Source organism: Pavona decussata, unplaced genomic scaffold, assembly GCF_977016875.1.
Source record: "Pavona decussata unplaced genomic scaffold, jaPavDecu1.1 SCAFFOLD_38, whole genome shotgun sequence".
NCBI lineage: Eukaryota > Metazoa > Cnidaria > Anthozoa > Scleractinia > Agariciidae > Pavona > Pavona decussata.
In genome coordinates this window covers 2,396,552-2,413,350 of record NW_028145460.1, presented here as the reverse complement: position 1 = coordinate 2,413,350, position 16,799 = coordinate 2,396,552, and the positions used below count along the sequence as shown (strand labels likewise).

Genomic DNA, 16,799 nt, shown 5'->3' with positions numbered 1-16,799 from the left:
AATTAATGCCGCATGTAAGCCTCCGTGTATTGTCCAAATCGATGAGTATTCCTTCTATTGTTTTTATGTTTATTGGAAACGGTTTTAAGAACAAACATCATATGAGAAGTATAACAATCATTTAAGATTTTGCACAATGGAAGCGGAAAACGCCACTACGCCGGCAACAGTAGATGACGAGACAAACGAAACTGCACTGTACCCGCAAATCCAAGACATCGAAGATCGAAATGACAATCTCAATGTGAACACGGAAAACTCTACGAGGAGAGGAAGCTCACCAGATCCTTCGACAGTTTCGGCGTCAAGTGGGTTCAACTTTTGGGATGTGAATAGCTACAAGAGAACTGTCAAGAGAATCGACGACGGCGCAAGATTGTGCGATGATTTTTTGAAACTTTTGGCAGAAAGAGCAGAAATCGAGGGGCTGTACGCTGCAAAGCTTCAAGGTAATTAAAGCATTGAGCAGGATTTAATAGGCTTATTATAGGCTAAGAATTAGGGATCGACACCTTCAAAGGATGTGGTTTAAGAGACATGAATGGCGAATAAAAAAGTTAAATTCTATTGGCAGCATCCTTTGATAGTTTGTTTCGGAGTTTTCTTATATTTCATGTACAATTTTGAGATTATATAAGTCTTAATTAAGCTTAAGGAGTTTATATAATAACTTTCAATAGCTGTGCTTACCTACTACTTCGTAGAAGGTTATACACCTCTGATCAGGTGTGCAAATACAACATGCATCACCTGTTTTTTTGTTGTAAAATAAAAGGTCGACTTTTTAAAATGACGACAGTTTGGTTTATTGTAGCTCTAACTTTAAGCTTTTGAAGTATGTCCTGCTTAATCCACTAAAGCCATGTCAACCATAAAATGAAAATTTGGGAAAACGTTCAAAATTTTAATTGTAAAGAGTGAAAAACAAGTTGCTGTACTGTAAATTAGAATATTGTTGCTTGAATTTTTATTTGTAAAGATTTTAATCCACAGACGGAAATGTCGCAGCAAAAAATAAAATATAACGTGTGAATGGGGCCTGCCAAATACATATCTCTAACGCAGTACGCCTAAAGTCAATAATTATTAAAAACTAAGTGTTTCTATAGCAACCAACTTAGCAACCAAGTTACATGTAGTTAGTAACGTCAAGCTTATGTAGCAGGTGTTATTTTAAATAATGTAGTCAATAACAAGGGTGATGTTTGAATTTATCATCTCTTGACTATAATTCACCTGTCATTCGGAATTATTTTTATGTATTTGAGGTGTTAAACATCAACAGTGTTAAGGTGCAAAGTGAAAAATATTTTTGAAAGGGTAGTGCTGGTCAGTAGCTTGAATCTGAATGATCAAGTTGCAGAATTTTATCCATAGACACAACTGTTAGAACCATATTGTACATGTACATCTACGGAAAAGTAGTGCTCTATAGATATCATTAAATATTCACACTGGAGGATTTTATCCTCTAAGACTACGTATGAAAATAATTATTGCTGCTTAACACTATTTTTGGAATGGTCAAACTGCGGCATCTTTAATCCACAAGTTAGTACACAAAGGCAAGAGCCTTTAAATGGTTTTTAGTACTGTTAGGGTCCATTAGAAATGAAGGCACATGAAGAGTAAAAACAAACTCTTTTAATCGGCAAAGACAGGTCAGACAAAACTTACAGAACTCACACACAGTCACAAAGTCAAGCACATAGACATAAATGATTCCCATTGGCTCTTAAAATCATGGCAGGTGACATGGAAGCAATTACATGTACGCTATGCATGATGTTGCAAGTACAATAGCTTTGATCACACATCTCTTTGTCAATTTGTAGGTTGGAGTAAGAAGTGGAACGACCTGGTAAACAAAGGTCCTGAGTATGGGTCAGTGAAAAGTGCATGGCTTAACATTACAAATGAAGCTGACCAGCTTGCTGAGATTCACAATGAACTGCAAATAAGACTCGTTAACCAAGTTCATGGAAATTTACAGAAGTGGAAGTCGGCAAACTATCACAAGTCATTGCTCAGCTGGAAAGAGACCAAAACTGCAGAAGAGGGATTCAGTAAAGCCCAGAAACCATGGGCAAAAAGACTTGATGAAGGTACAATATAAATGAGGCTTTGGTTTCTTAATAATATTATTATGCACTCAGACCCTTTTCCTAGTTTAGTGGGGTTGTACTCGATGGGGTGATGTGGCCTACAAACCCCAAACTCAATACAAGTGTAGAAACCCACGGCCATGTGTACCTTCAAATTATAAATCTAAAAGGACTTGGTTGTCATTTATTATAAAAATTTACCAATTAAGTTTTAATCTTCACTCCATCTTGGATCTCACTCTTTGCCCAGAGCTGGGAGTATACATCTCCAGAAAATTTTGAAAATTGGGCACTCGGAAATGCAATTTCCAGCCATTTTCATGATTTTATTAAAGAGTAAAATGCAATTTTTTTCCATAGACATTTTTTAATTTTAGATAGTCCATATTTCACCCATAATTACCATCCAGATAAATTTAAGTAAGAATGTACATGTACATGTACCTAGGTTTTTACTCGCAGCTAGATTAAGCTGCATTTTTCACCAAGCATTCTCAAAGGTGGTAATAATAATTGTTATCATTAAGGCCATACAGACTAGCATAGATCCCCTGAGTGTGCACTTGCTTGCATCTAATAGTTAAGGAACCTTTTGGGGTCACTTTATTTTGCTAATTAGTGTAACAACCATTTTCTGTATTATCTGGGGTTTTTTCACAGCGATTCCCCACTAGTTGTGTACATGTACTACATAACTGCGATTTAGTAATTCTTTCATCAGCAGTTCAAAGATGTTTCACTTCTAAAATGAATGGTTCATGGGTCCATATTTATGTTCATGTATTATGATATCATGGAATGCTGATACTATGCTTTTTTTTTGCAGTATTAAAATGCAAAAGAGCATACTACCAGGCCTGCAAAGCTAGAGACCAGACAGAAAGGCTTTACAAAGAAGCATGCGTTGAAGGGAGTACCGTTAATGAGGAACAGGTGAAGAAACTAAAAGACAAATCTGACAAAACTGCAAATGATGTTCAGATCACAAGAGGCAAATACCAGGAAAGTCTGAGGGACATTGGGACTTATAACCCAAAGTACATGGAGGACATGCGTTATGTGTTCAATAAGTGCCAACAGTCTGAAGAGGAGCGGAAGAATTTCTTCAAGGGCACATTACTTAACTACTGCCAACAGCTATCACTGACTCCGCACTTTAGCAGGTTGGTGATTATCAATAATTTAAAACACAGAGGCTTGCTATAAATAGGTATAAACTCCATTCACTATTTATTTTGTTTGGCAAGCAAAAGAGAACAAAAGCACTTTATATGGCTGCAAGCTGTCTATAGTTCTAATTGGCTGCCATTTTGAATTTGACCCACACATGTCAACGGTGACTGACGAGTGAGCCATGGTTTTCAGGAACTTTCTATATTTATACCAGTAAATTACTGGTATGTAAAATTGGTGTGATTTCCTTATCGACTTTAGCAATTTAAGATAATGTATAGACAAAGGTGATTAAGAAGTAGTTTATCAAAACCTGTGTTTGTAAAAAGAAAAAAATGTTTTTTGTTGTAGAATTTCCAGTATCTATACTGGTCTTAATGCAGCTTTTGAGGCAGTAGATGTCCCTGGTGATATTTCATGGTGGTCTGTCAACTGTGGTACTGAAATGCCTACAAAATGGCCAGAGTTTGAGGTAAGCAAGACCAGGGACAATGGCAAGCAGTTTTTCCTTATTGCACAATGATAACAGTTGCTTTCAAATAAAATCAATAGACAGTGAGAATTTAAGTCTTAAGTTTAAAGTAAGATTTTTTTCAAAATGAGTTTGCCAAGAGCAATCTGAAAGTCGTTAAATGTGGAGTACACTGTCCCATAAAAAAAACCTTAGAAGCATTAGAAGTCAAGAAAAAAAATTCTGTGACAGAAGCTGCTTCAACTCATTTCCTTCCACTCTCTGGTTTTGGTTTTACGACACTCAATTGAAAACTGTTTTTAGAACTTCAGTTTGTTTAAAACTACCTACAGTAGTTGTAAATGATATATTTATTTTTTTCCTATTTTGCACTTTAGTGAAACCCCTACCTGATGACCAGTCCCCCCATTGATATAGGGACCCCTTCTTAAAAACATTTCATTTTGGCATGAGCAAAACCATGGAGAGTCATTTTCTTATGGAGCAACCCAATTAAGTCACTTTGTTGCCTGTTGGTGGTTTCATAAAAGAGTTCTGTCCTTGGCTAGAATTCCTTGTTTATTTTTTTCTTCTTGTCTTCAGGAATACACAGGACTAGAAGAACAACAGACAGTCATAACTCTACAGCAACAACAACAGACAGGAGGTAGTCAAGCAAATCCTTCTCAACCAGCAGACCCCGGCTCTCCTAGTGCCAAAAAGAGCTCTGTTTGTACAACATTATAGAGTCATTTTAAATGGAAACTGTAGTTGTTTCACTCATAATCTTTCCTTCAAGAACTAGCTTAGCCAGTGTGTCAGCTCCCCGTACTTACCTAATGTTACCCTGGCTTCAGAGGTTTTTTCTTGAGAGTTTTTGTTGGGGTGGTCAGCTGAAAACATAAGCTAAGGTTGCATCAAAAAGCCTCAGGCTCTTGGTAGTTTAGCTAATGGAAGTTCTGTATTTCTGACTTGTCTTCTTGGTCAACCAGAAGACCAGGACCCAGTTGTTCAAGGCCCGATTAAGCTAATCCTGGATTAACGTGAACTTTCATTCAAGTTCAATTACTAATCGGTAAAGATTCTTTCAAAAGATTTTTGCCCCTCAGTTTTGACTTAGACTTTTCTTTACCTTTAGCTTGCAATGAAAATCACTTTTAAAGAGCGAGATGAAAACCTCGGTTAACTTTTAATCGTAGATTAGCGTTAATCAGCTTTCGAAAATCCTAGCCCAGCTTTTTAATTAATTAACTCTTTCACTTCTATATGTAAGCACATCAAAGTTCAAATTAGTAAAAATCCCAAGTTTCACTTTGTAAATATTAATATTGGTAATTGAACTGAGTGGAGTGCGATTTGGTCTGAAATCATACGCGTGATTTCAAAATCAAACGAGCGCGCAGCGCGAGTTTGATTTGAAATCACAAGTATGATTTCAGACCAAAATTGCACGACACGAAGTTCAATTACCACTTAATTACATCCATTTTGAAATCACAGAGTATCATTGTCAATATTAATATTCTATTTGTGTTACTTCATTTCCATTTTGATGGGCTAAAGAAAGGATGCAATTTAGAGCAAAAAATGGTGCAATTTGGGAATAAATTGCATCATTTTGGACCAATCAGATTCCAAGGATCACCAGTGATTTCAAAATGGATGTACTTAATAGTCTAATTCCCCTGCCAGATTTAAGCACCACTCAACAGCTGTTGTTTGAATGGTCATACTTTAGGATTTAATTCATACACAGGCTCAAATGTTAGAGCCACCTTGTACAGCATAATAAGAAGCACCACAGGAAAGTACTGCGGAGCTGCTTTCATTTGAGTGTTCACACTTAAGGATTTCATCCACAGACCCAAAACTTAGAACCACCTTGTACAGCGTAATGAACAGCATCACAGGAAATTACTGCTCAGTAGCTTGCGTTTGAATGGATGGTCACACTTTAGGATTTCATTCGCAGACTTCAAAAGTTAGAACCAACTTTTACAGCATAATAAACAGCACCACAGGAAAGTACTGCTCAGTAGCTTTCGTTTGAATGGTCACACTTTAGGATTTCATTCACAGACTCAAACTACGGTAAATTGCTACTCAGTAGCTTTTGTTTGAATTGTCACAGTTACAAATCATTGTTTTACCGCAGAAATCCTGCGGTAATAAAATTCCAGTGCCCCAGAGTCTCTCCTGGCGACCAACAGCTGGCCAAAGAGCCTGAAGACTCTAGGTACGAGATTGATTTTATGTAAGACTGCCGTTGAGAAGTGAAAGGGTTAAAACTGAATCTATGATCAAGCTGATGCTGTTTTTGCAAACGATAGAAACATCCAGCACCATGTTGTTGTTGTTGGTGTAGTATGTAGCTGGCTCTGTGGCCCGTTTCCCAAAACTCCGGAGAGCTTTCGAGCAGAGAAGTATTTTCTATATCCGCTCTCTGTCGATTGGCAATAGTTTTAGTGCAAAGCCGATGTGTCCATTAATCTTGTAAATTGTTCAGCTTGCTAGTTTTGAATAGTAATAAAAATTGTATTTATAGCAGTGGTGGATCCAGACCCTCAGGTGAGTGGGGGACCCAGCTCAACTTGTTTCTATTCGTGAAATGAAATATCTTGGCGCCTTAGCCCTACGGACCTCGGTGTTGTCTTAAAAAATATATATAATCATACAAAATAATAAAAAAAATAAGGGGTGGGGAGGGAAGAACCGGGCCTTTCCGCTAGATCCACCACTGTCAGGTAATGAACATTGCTCGTGTATGTGTATTTAACATATAGGGCCAGTTATTTAAACAAAGCCTAACTTAGGCCGCGGCTTAAGGCAATCAGTGAGCCTCCAAATCTGTTTATAAAAGGGGTTTATTTTAAGTAGATAAATAGTTTTCTAGTTTGGGATGCAAGCCTTCTTGTTACCGTCAACAGCAGACAAAGTTTAGATATGACTGTTGGCAAAATTGAAAATAGCTTAGAGCGTGGTTTTGATAAACACCGTCTAAACTGTCTTTCAATAACCGACCCATAGTTTTTAGTATTTTGGAATGTTTCGGGAGTTTCAGAGAAGCACGCCAGGACTGTCATTATAAAGCTTCAGAAAAGCTGGATCCGCAAGCAAAGTATAGGGGGTGATTACCCAAGGAAAGATCTTTCAGTTCTGTGAACTTGTCTCCCTATTTTGTAAACTAGCTGCTGCTGTTAGACAGAGCTGAAAAATGGTACGCACTCTAAATAATGCGACATTTTTTGTTGAGAATGAAGGGTATTTGTTTCTTTTGCTGAACTTTCTGAAAACATAAGGCAGTCAATGCAACCAGAGTCTTTTACACGCGTTTTTGCTATTTTTACCTTTTGACGTAGACATTCTTGTACATATGCATAAGATAATATATGCTGTATATAATTACGTTGTGCATTTCAACTTAGTTTTTTTGTAGTTAAAAACTAAAGTTGAAGTGGTCAATCCTTGTATTTTTTAATAAATAGCGTGATGAGCTTGTGAATTTATTAAAAATTGAGGGCAACGTCAAAGACAACGAACCAATTTCAGTTGAGGTGTCCAGGTGATACCATTATGCTACAAGTAGTTGCAAAAATGTTGAAACACTCTCTGCGTTTTCCCTATTTCCTGCAAATAACACGCTCTAACAGGCCAATGAACAATGTAATAGCTTTCAAGCCTACCTCTCCCCCTGTCATTCAGTGTTGAGGCTTGCTTGGTTGCATGTAATTGTGAATTTAGTTCAACATTGATAGGGGGGGGGGGGAGGAAAAGGAAAACAAGTAATACAATGGTGAGTGTCTAAAAAGTTCCCAATACATTTAACAGAGAGTGTCTCAACTCCTTGTGCAATTGCTTGTAGCATGAAACGGCTGTGCAAGAGTATCAATATACCTGTGGGACCTTCGTCAACAACATCAACAACACTCGTTGGTTTACATATCTGCTCAGTGTGGGAGTCCGATACAGAGAAGGAAGGGAATTGGCCATTCTTAGTTCCTGAGGGAGACTGTTCCAGAGAATAGCTCCACTGTAAGGATAGCTGCATTTTAGTTAGAGTCACGGAGATCATAAAACGTTCTTCTTGGAGAAAACTCGTTAGCTTTAAAGACACTCATATTTTCCCTAATAAACACAAAAGGACACGAGTAGTGATGTTTTTGCTTTGTCTTGTCCCTTGTCATCTTGTACGGCTTTCTCCCAGGCCCTCACAGTCAATTCTTTTCGGTGACGTATCACGAACGGTCGGACCAGAAAAACCGAAATGAAAGACAGAGGACGGCCTAGGAACTAGGCAAGTTTATGCTCAGGTTCGCTCAGGTTATGGTCTGGAAAAACTAAGTTACCCCCCCCCCCCCCCCCCGGCCCCCCTGATAAGTATTTTTATCGAGTAGTCCTAATTTTGCACTGTGAAGGGGACTGATCATGATAGCCTGCCTTGAAACACGCGATTATAACTGAAGTTGTTTTAAATTCTGATAATTTTGTTTATTCACCAAGCAACTGTCTGCTTTCTTATAATTTTTTATATAAACAGAGGATCCGTGACAGGTGAAACATTCAACACCAGGATCACTTCACCCAAAGTTCCTCCCAGTGATAAATCTGGTCTGACGCGAGCAAATGGTGCAGAGAAGCTCACAGTTTTGCTAGAGCTTTGCTCTCGGAAAACTGTTCACTTCTTTAATAAAGATGTCTTCAGGATAAATATCCATCCATACATGTATTTCTAACTGAAGCAAAATAAAGGATATGTTTATTAGGTGGAATGGGTGAGAAATGGTTAATGTTATTGGGTGGTTTGTTCCATGAATGAAGTACTTATGTATATTCAGTGCTATCATATAGCGTCTGGGTTTTAATTTCAGCTGGGATTTTTCCCTATTTCCTTGGTCATGAAAAAACTGTGAGGAACCTCCCACTGAAAGCAAACAGGTCAACATATTATTTCTGGTATGTGCTTTCGGTTGCATTTTAAAGAAAATAAGAGTTTACTTTCTTTCTGCCGACTGAGTTGGGTTAATGTTTACATGGCGTCTACCGGACGCAATGTTTACCATCTAATGCAGTGGTTATTCAAATAAAGAGAAAAGCTTTGGGACGATTACTTCATTTGTCAGTTGTCATATTTTTCTTCAAAGTGGCCATTTTTCCGAGAAACAGGTGAAATAGATACCATGCACAGGAATTGATTGCCGGGATTTTTCCCTGTGCCAATCAACACCCTCTGTTTCCGGCGCTCTGGGGAAAGTGCCCTGCTTAGCTTGCAGTTTCCCGGTGTATCATCGAACTCAAAATTGCAGTGAAGAAATTAGGGTGCGTTCCTTTAGGATGGTCCAGATCAGGATGCAGTCAAGATTTTAGTTAGGGATTCATGTTTTCCTTTTAACGGCAATTATCTCTGCTGGAGAGGGAGATAAACTGATCCACTCGACACGATTCCAAGAAATAAGGCACTCATAATTTATTTTGGGTTCACATCTGGGGATTTTCCCTGTGTCAAGAGCTTCCGCTTGATGGTATCGGTTACCGTCCAGTAGAATATAGCTCAGTACCTTCTCGGTTTTGGGCCATTTCAAATCGAGACTAGCTTACAGCAGTTTCGCAGCCTGCACAGCAAGCATTTCCTTAGCTTTGGAAGTTGCGATTTGAGGTAAAGAAATTGGACAACAAAGGTAAGGGGCCGAATTGAAAATTATTTTGTTACTCAGTTCAAAGCACTTGAAACGAAAAGAATTTACCTTGACTCGCGGTGTTTTTGACACCCTTCCAATGGCTTGATGTCGTCCAAAACGATTTATTCATGGAGGCTTTTCGATGTGAAAACTTCTTAAGCTTTGGATTAATCTTTAGACGATGGAATAGTAGCGTGGATAGCTTGAAAGCAGGCTATATTCAATAGTCCACAAATACGATTATGCAATGATTACGGACCTGTGACTAAAGTGTGCCTTTAATTTGTAAGCTTGCATGCGACTTAGTAATATATCTGTGTACACAGGTTTAATGGTACACTAAAAATGCTTTTTTAAAGTCAAACTCGTCGCATTTGGACCACTTAACGAGGGGGAAGGGGGGGGGGGGGGCGGGGTGTATTGACTCACGTTTGGCGAAAACTCCCCAAATATCTAGCAGGCTGTGTAGGACAACACCCTCGATTTCACGAATGAAGACCACCTGAGTAAATACTGAGAAACAATATTTTATGACAACAATCGTGCAACCATACCTTGTTTAATTAGGACAGGATCAGACCTGCGGAGACCCTGTTTAGGACAGACTCTCATAAAATTTTATACCCTGTTCAGGACAGGGAGGTCAAATTTGCCAAGACCATAGCGACAAGACGAGGGGGATATCGGATCTTGTCCGGACCTGGGTCAGTAAAACAATTGAGATAATAAATTATAGACGACAAGACTGATCCTAAGGCAGTAAAAGGACGAAACAAAGAAGTTGCATATCCATACCCAGTCCAGTGGCACGTCCCTGTCTAGGCCAAATAAGGGTCTACCCCCTCCCCCCCGGGCCACTAACCGACAGCGCGCTATTATTTTGTGGACAACCTTGTTAGTCACATGCCGTTGGCGTAGGACGAACGAAATCTCGTTACAGTTTAAGGTTACAATGAAAGCAAAAGTCCAATAATGAAACTGAAATTACGCTTGGGAGACATTCAAAGCTTTTAAATGGAAAGGTAACTTGATATTTGGCTGCCAGCATTTAGAAATTCCGGAAACTGTTGTTAATCTCTCATGTAATTTTGCTTTGGTTTTAAGTAAGGAAACATGAACAGAACACTTTCGAATGATCATGTTGTCGCCGTTGATTTGATTGCTCCTAATGTATTTTTCCTTCGCGACTGATACAAGACAATATTAAGGACCCAACAGAACTGAACGTCAAACTGTCAGTGAATTTGACAAATTTTAATTGGCAGCTCCAACAGTCTAGCATGGATTGGCTGGTAAGCCAAAATAATTATTAGAAGTTACAAGTTGAATCACTGCTTTGCGATAAAAACTTACAGTTTCGAAGTGCGGTATAACGATCCCCATCGAACATATGGAAATTAGGATCAATCAATCAATCAATCAATCAATCAATCAATCAATCAATCAATCAATCAATCAATCAATCAATCAATCAATCAATCAATCAATCAATCAATCAATGCTTCGAGTGTTTAGGTCTGTTGTGATAGGTCAGAGTAATTACTTTGAAACCAGCTTTACAATTTTCCTATTTATTTAAGGAACGCGGGTTTTTCAAATAAGGAAGTAATGATATGTAAAGTCATATGGCTTCAGAATGAAATCAATAAGATCTGTCAAAAACTACAAGGTTCAGTGGTGATTGAATATAATGTTAAATAGTGACATTGCTATGTACGTTCAGTACGAATTGCAGAACTCGTGACACAAATAAGTCCTTTTCCGGTGTTTGTACCTGATTATACTTCTTTACTGGCTCGTTCAAGTTGAGACAAGTTATAAATAGCTGTTCCAGATGAAACATGTTTACCCGAAAATAAATACCCTTTCGTCTGGTGTAAACATTCTCTATGATATCTTTTCAGTGTCTCCATTCACCGACATGGCGAATTTAGGGAATGAAGTCGCTGTTCGTGGAGAGGGTGAAGATGAGGGCTTGAAACTTGGATATAGTGTCAAAGTTGATTTGAAGTACGATGTGGACGACGAGTTTAAGAAACCCGGGTACGCAGAAGGTCCCAAAGGATCTGTTGATGCTCGCCGCGGTGACATGGAAGGTGGATTTGCAAGCGGAAGCGTTGGCCGAGCCAGAGCGGTGACTAAGAAAGGTTTCTCCGCTCAGGCAGGTGGGCCCCAAGGATTCGTCGGTAGTGGAAAGGACAAAGACGGCATCATGGCCGGTGGCGGAGGTTGTGTCGGAGAGGCTGAATGCCATGCTGGTCCATTTGGAGTCGGGGTTGGAGGTCCAAGCGCCTTGGGCACTGTGGAGGCTGGCAAGAAAGGGTTGAACGTCAATGGTGGAGCCGAACTTGCAAAAGGAAAAGTCGACGTTGGACCCGTACAGCTTGGTGCTGGGGTAGGAGTGAAAGGCGCCCTTCGAGCTGGGTATGGTGGCGTTGGTGCCATAGTGCCTTGTGTTGGTGGCCTGGTTGTAGGCAAAGAAGGCTTGGAAGTCGGCGTTGGTCCTTTTAACTTTAAACTTTGTTGGTAAAGACCAAGTCAAACAATGCAAACTGTAACGTTACACGTGTTTCGAGAATCCACTTTATTAAAGTATCAGTTGTTCGTTGATGATTAGAGAGCAGATTAGTTACCGAATCTTACGAATTTTTGATGATTTTACCAAGAAGTTTCTTTTAATTTGATGTGTTCTTCATTTAACTGAAAATCAAGTCGATGATATGGAGAATTGAGGTAAAGGGACCTATTTTGATTTCATATGATTTTTTATGTATATGTTTAAGAAATCATTTCAGTTTAGTGCACCTTAGCACTTCATTACAGTTCCTATAATTCGATTGAGTTTTTCGAAATTAATCTTACTTTGAAATATCTTTAGATTTACTGATATTCAGTCTTAAATACTAGTATCGCTTTTAAAATCTGAAACCATTAAATGTACTGACAGAGTTTAAAAATGGTGGAAGTGATTTATCTTGCCGCACACATCATTTGTGGCAAATGGCCTCGAACGAAAACAAGTTGATATTAAAGTTACCTACAGTGATTCAGTGAGTTATTATTTTCGTTTCACTTTGTTTTTTGTTTTCCTTTTGCTATATCTTTCTTATTTTTCTATTCTACTTAGTTATTTTTCTTATCAATTTACTTTCTTTTGAAGGGGCACAGTATTAGTTTTACTAGAAGTGCCCCTCTACTCTCCTCCCCGTATTTAAATTGTATTTTGTATATTTGAATTGAATTAGAATTGCATTTTTGAATTGTACTTTTGAGTTGCGTATTATTCTATGTGTTGGTATTATATTAATATATAATTATATCAATATATTTTGCGTTTATGTAACAGTAAGAGTGGAGAGTACAAATAAAAAATGTCAAATGTAAAAATGTCAAAATCAGTAAAGAAGGAGATTGCTTGGCAATTGATCTCCAGGTTGTGGATATAGAAGGGAGACGTCGGCTAGACCAGCCAGTCTGTAAATCGATTGTGTGATTTTGAAGGGATGGTGCAGCAAAATCTTGAAAAATAACTCTCTTAAAATGGCACAAGCTATTTTAAAGAAATTCGTAGTACTAGAGTAATACTTATCCTTCAGATCAGTACATTCCGTTTACGAACTAACCAGCCTGGTTGGCCAGTTTTGACAGTGCTAATCCATCCAATCCCGTTCCCGCACAAACCGGACCACTGCTTAATCCCGCTTTAGATTTTGGTGAATTTGTTTTAATCACAAGCTCGCCTCCCACACAGGGATTGACAGTACTTTTATGCATCCCGGCCACCTCGGAATTTTCATTTCTCAACCTGACTGTTCACTTGTAGCGATCCATGGTTGTCCTCTTTAAACACAAAATCAAAATTGAGGATAAAGTAGGCTGTGAACAGTCTCTTTCTTCTGCTAAGTTCTGTAACACGCGCGATGCCGTGATCTAGCGAGCGGTGAAGCCACGAGCCGCGAGAAACGCAGGCGAGAAGCCTGACAAACTTCTTTGCTGTATGTTTCGGTTTGCCTTTTTGGCCTTGACCGGCTGCACAAACCACAATAGAATTTGGAATGTGGTGGAGCAACTAACCAATAGAAACGTTTTGTTTTTGTTAAGATATTCAATGTGGTGGGAACGTTAAAACAAAGGATTGTGCATGGTCGTTGCCCTTCCAACATAAATTGCAGCACCATTGTTTTCATGCCAAGGTTTCATAACCAGTTAACTATGCTATCCTCAATCCCTCCTCGTTCACTTTAATTTGCAATTTGCGTTATTTTACAATCGCATTACGCTCCTGCAGTATATTTTGTCGCTTCACCTAAAACGCGGTCACTTCAACCAGGGAGGAGTGGAGAGGAGGGAAGGGAGGGGGGTAATCTTTTCCCGCCCTGCTTCAACGGTACTCCAGGCCCCAGTTGTTCAAAGGCCGGATAACTTTATCCGCTGGATAAGGCACTATACAGGGTCTAAGATATACTTCACGTTAAACGTTGTCCAAGGTTTTCGTACACTCCCAAACTTAACTCTGGTTAGAGTGTGCATATTCGCTTGTGCAAGAGAAAATACTGAAATCCTTGCACAGATTGAAACTGTTGGATAGTGACTTATCCACAGGATAAAGTTTTCCGGCCTTTGAACAACTGGGCCACAACTGGCCCCAGGACGACAGTCAACGTTAATCTCACGACCCACCCACCTCCCCTGGTGGTGGTTAACAAGCTGAGCGTTTATTCTTGTTTCATGTTCATTCACTTTGTGCGATGAGGTAATGAGTACGCGATGACGATATCTTACTAAACTTTTTTTGACAGATTTTCACTCTAGGCCATATCATGAAGCTCTGCTAAATTAAGATGTTACAGAATTAAAATAGGCTTCTGTGTTTTAACGAATTTCAGAGATAACGTCTTTGTGAATCTGACGCTCTTTAAACCTAACAGTGATCATAATATAATTTCTCTTTGGAGTATTGATTCAAAATTAGGCACACAAGGTACAAGAAGTGAACGTAATGATTACTGAGTTAATTTGCCGACTTTCCGAACTTGTGATGCGTGAAATGTAGCATTTAGCAGAAGCCAAAGTTCTCTCGGTGAAGATAACTGTTCCCCCTGATTTTTGAGTCAGGCGTGAAAGAAAAAAATCAAATTCAGTCCGCGCACTGTTTAAAACTAATATCGAGATTGACAAATAGTCAGCGATCACTCCCCTAATTGAAAGTGAGGGTTTTTATTTTCTGTGTAGTGTACGGCCTTGAACAGAGCCCTCCTTTAAAATTAACACTGCATCTACAGAGTGGCTTTGTTCCCGTTGTTTCCGGATCGTATTCGCCGTTGTTGAAAGTGTTTGTTTAAGTGTGGAGAGAGGCCTAGAAAACTGGTGTACTCAAAAGAAAAAAAAATCGATAACTCCCCACCCCCCCCCCCCTCCAAAAAAAAAATAATAAATAAAATAAACAAGCAAATTAAATGAAATAACAACTCCGGTACACGAATCCGGACCAGACTGTTTGGAAACACTGCGGGTCCTCATTACTACACCACGAGAGCGATAACTATGGGGCAAAATTTCGCCTCCACTCTCTCTCTTCGCCACCCTTCGTCACCTTCCTCCCTCTGACCCTTACACCCTCCTTTGTCGTCACCGTAAACAATTATTTTCGCCACGCTTACAACGCTTGTGAGCGAGAACTATCAATCCATTTCTTTTCTTTTGTTACTCTGTTCGAAGTCGTTTTCGTACGGCAGTTGTAACCCAAAGGTGTGCCGCTCCACCCACAGCGTTGAGTGCAAAACAGAAAAAAGATCTCAAGAAGCAGCGCCGACTAAAGGAAAATCATGCTGACATGCTTAAGGTCGAATTCGTTGTCCACAGACTCAACAGCTATTATTAGCAATGAAACATGCTAAACAGCACCATAGCAAAGTATGATGAGTAGTAATCATTAGAATGGTCACACTGAAGGATTCGGCTCCAAGTTAAATAAACTACTTTGTACACCATAACAGAACTGAGAACCACAAGAACTGTTTTTAAGCAGTCTTAAAATACCTCTCCGATGACTGATCGCGCTTTGTCCACAGCCGGAAAATGTGACACGCTTTATACGACTATAGGAGAGACAATTCGATTATACTACCTTTGGAATCCCCCCGCCCCTTACTTTCCCTAACCCCGATAAAAATCTAGTCCATTTTCTTCCGGACTCTCGTTGTGCCCCTTCCATAGCTAACAAGCACCATCTCTAACCCCGGGCGCGTGGGATATTGTGCGTTATTCACTTCTTGCAATTGATTGCGCGGATATTGGGATGATAGCGCTCTCGTCACGGTCAAACAGCAAAAGACGCACAGAACCCCATGGAAACGCTTGTTACGCAAGCTACGCGTGGGCGTGGGTAGTCACTTGCTATAGGAGTTCAAATGCATAGCCATCCAACAGGCTTGCGTGGTTGTCAGGGGAAGAAAAGGGAAAGACGCACCCAAGCTGGGGGAGTCTTTCATTCATTTCGCAATCAAGTTTTATTGTCATGCATGTTTGGAAGTCTCTTCCCTTCTCGTTTCCATTCTTTCGCGGTGTGCCGCGTACATCCTTCACATACAGCAGGCGTATAGTTCGTTTCGGATGAACTTGGTTGCATATCAGTGGTTATTTAGTTCGTTTCGAATCAGTGAACTTGGTTGCGTATAAGTGATCATTTGCCCACGCAAAAGACATTGGTAGTCTCCTAGATAGTTGCTAAGAGTTCAAGGTGTCTCTCCAGTTCGGCCAAAAACTCTCATACGCGCTCAATGACTCTAGCTCAAGGGCGCTTGAAGAGTCATTGAAGAACCCGGATGGAAGTTCAAACTTTTGCACTCGTTTACTCTCTGATTCTGAAGCAGTCTTATCGACTCTCCGATGACAAAATGTGAATGCGACAAAATTTCAAGAGAGAGCTGAAACTCTGGAACGAACCCGGACGACATTTGTGGGAGGCGAGTGCTCTCACCACTTCGCCATCCCTGCCCTCATTTATCCAATAACTCTCATGCATCGTCATGGATTCCTATTTTTCTCCGGGAGACTGAACTATGGTCAGCTTTCCGGCACTATCCTTTGGCCCTGATTTGATCACATGCTGTCCTCAACTCTCATGTCTTTGCAAAGAATACGAGCCCTGTTCGACTCCTGGTATCACCGAAGCGTAACTTGTCCCAGACACGTTTAATAGTTTTCTTTCAATCGAAAAGTGACCCGTTAGCTACTCAAACAGGTGCAGTGTCTCTGTTCAGCGTGGATCATTTTGTCATGAGAATCGGCGATCCTTTTGTTCAATCATTAAAAGGCGATATTCTCACGGAGCACCAGTAAATGTCAAGCTGTGAGCTGCGTATGTTTAGAAGTTCCAACGATCCGGATCGCCTT

At 39.7% G+C, this 16,799-nt stretch overlaps 2 protein-coding genes across 4 annotated transcripts; both read left to right on the top strand.

The window, feature by feature from the left end:
- Positions 1–18: 18 nt before the first annotated feature.
- LOC146483580 (protein kinase C and casein kinase substrate in neurons protein 1-like) lies at positions 19–7,886 on the top strand. Of its 3 annotated transcripts, none has more exons than XR_014863798.1 (6): positions 19–449; positions 1,836–2,105; positions 2,932–3,268; positions 3,630–3,750; positions 4,333–5,073; positions 5,422–7,886. XR_014863798.1 is itself a non-coding variant. In XM_085105751.1 (5 exons), the coding sequence occupies exons 1-5, from the start codon at positions 137–139 to the stop codon at positions 4,474–4,476; spliced, it is 1,185 nt and encodes a 394-aa protein (XP_084961877.1). In that variant the 5' UTR covers positions 19–136; the 3' UTR covers positions 4,477–7,886. The 3 variants fall into 3 exon arrangements, 1 of the variants encoding a protein (XP_084961877.1); XR_014863799.1 differs by having other exon boundaries at positions 4,333–5,859; positions 5,959–7,886; XM_085105751.1 differs by having other exon boundaries at positions 4,333–7,886.
- Positions 7,887–9,257: 1,371 nt separating this feature from the next.
- On the top strand, positions 9,258–12,791 carry LOC146483579 (uncharacterized). The gene is made up of 2 exons (XM_085105749.1): positions 9,258–9,404; positions 11,309–12,791. The coding sequence occupies exon 2, from the start codon at positions 11,326–11,328 to the stop codon at positions 11,932–11,934; it is 609 nt and encodes a 202-aa protein (XP_084961875.1). The 5' UTR covers positions 9,258–9,404; positions 11,309–11,325; the 3' UTR covers positions 11,935–12,791.
- Positions 12,792–16,799: the final 4,008 nt, after the last annotated feature.

What these genes read in the sequence shown, in the direction of transcription:
- LOC146483580 (XM_085105751.1), top strand. Translation starts at nt 137, where the DNA reads ATGGAAGCGGAAAACGCCACTACGCCGGCAACAGTAGATGACGAGACA. An exon ending in GGCAAAAAGACTTGATGAAG is followed by an intron (nt 2,106 to 2,931) that starts GTACAATATAAA and finishes TTTTTTTTGCAG; the next exon opens with TATTAAAATGCAAAAGAGCA. An exon ending in CAAAATGGCCAGAGTTTGAG is followed by an intron (nt 3,751 to 4,332) that starts GTAAGCAAGACC and finishes TCTTGTCTTCAG; the next exon opens with GAATACACAGGACTAGAAGA.
- LOC146483579 (XM_085105749.1), top strand. Translation starts at nt 11,326, where the DNA reads ATGGCGAATTTAGGGAATGAAGTCGCTGTTCGTGGAGAGGGTGAAGAT.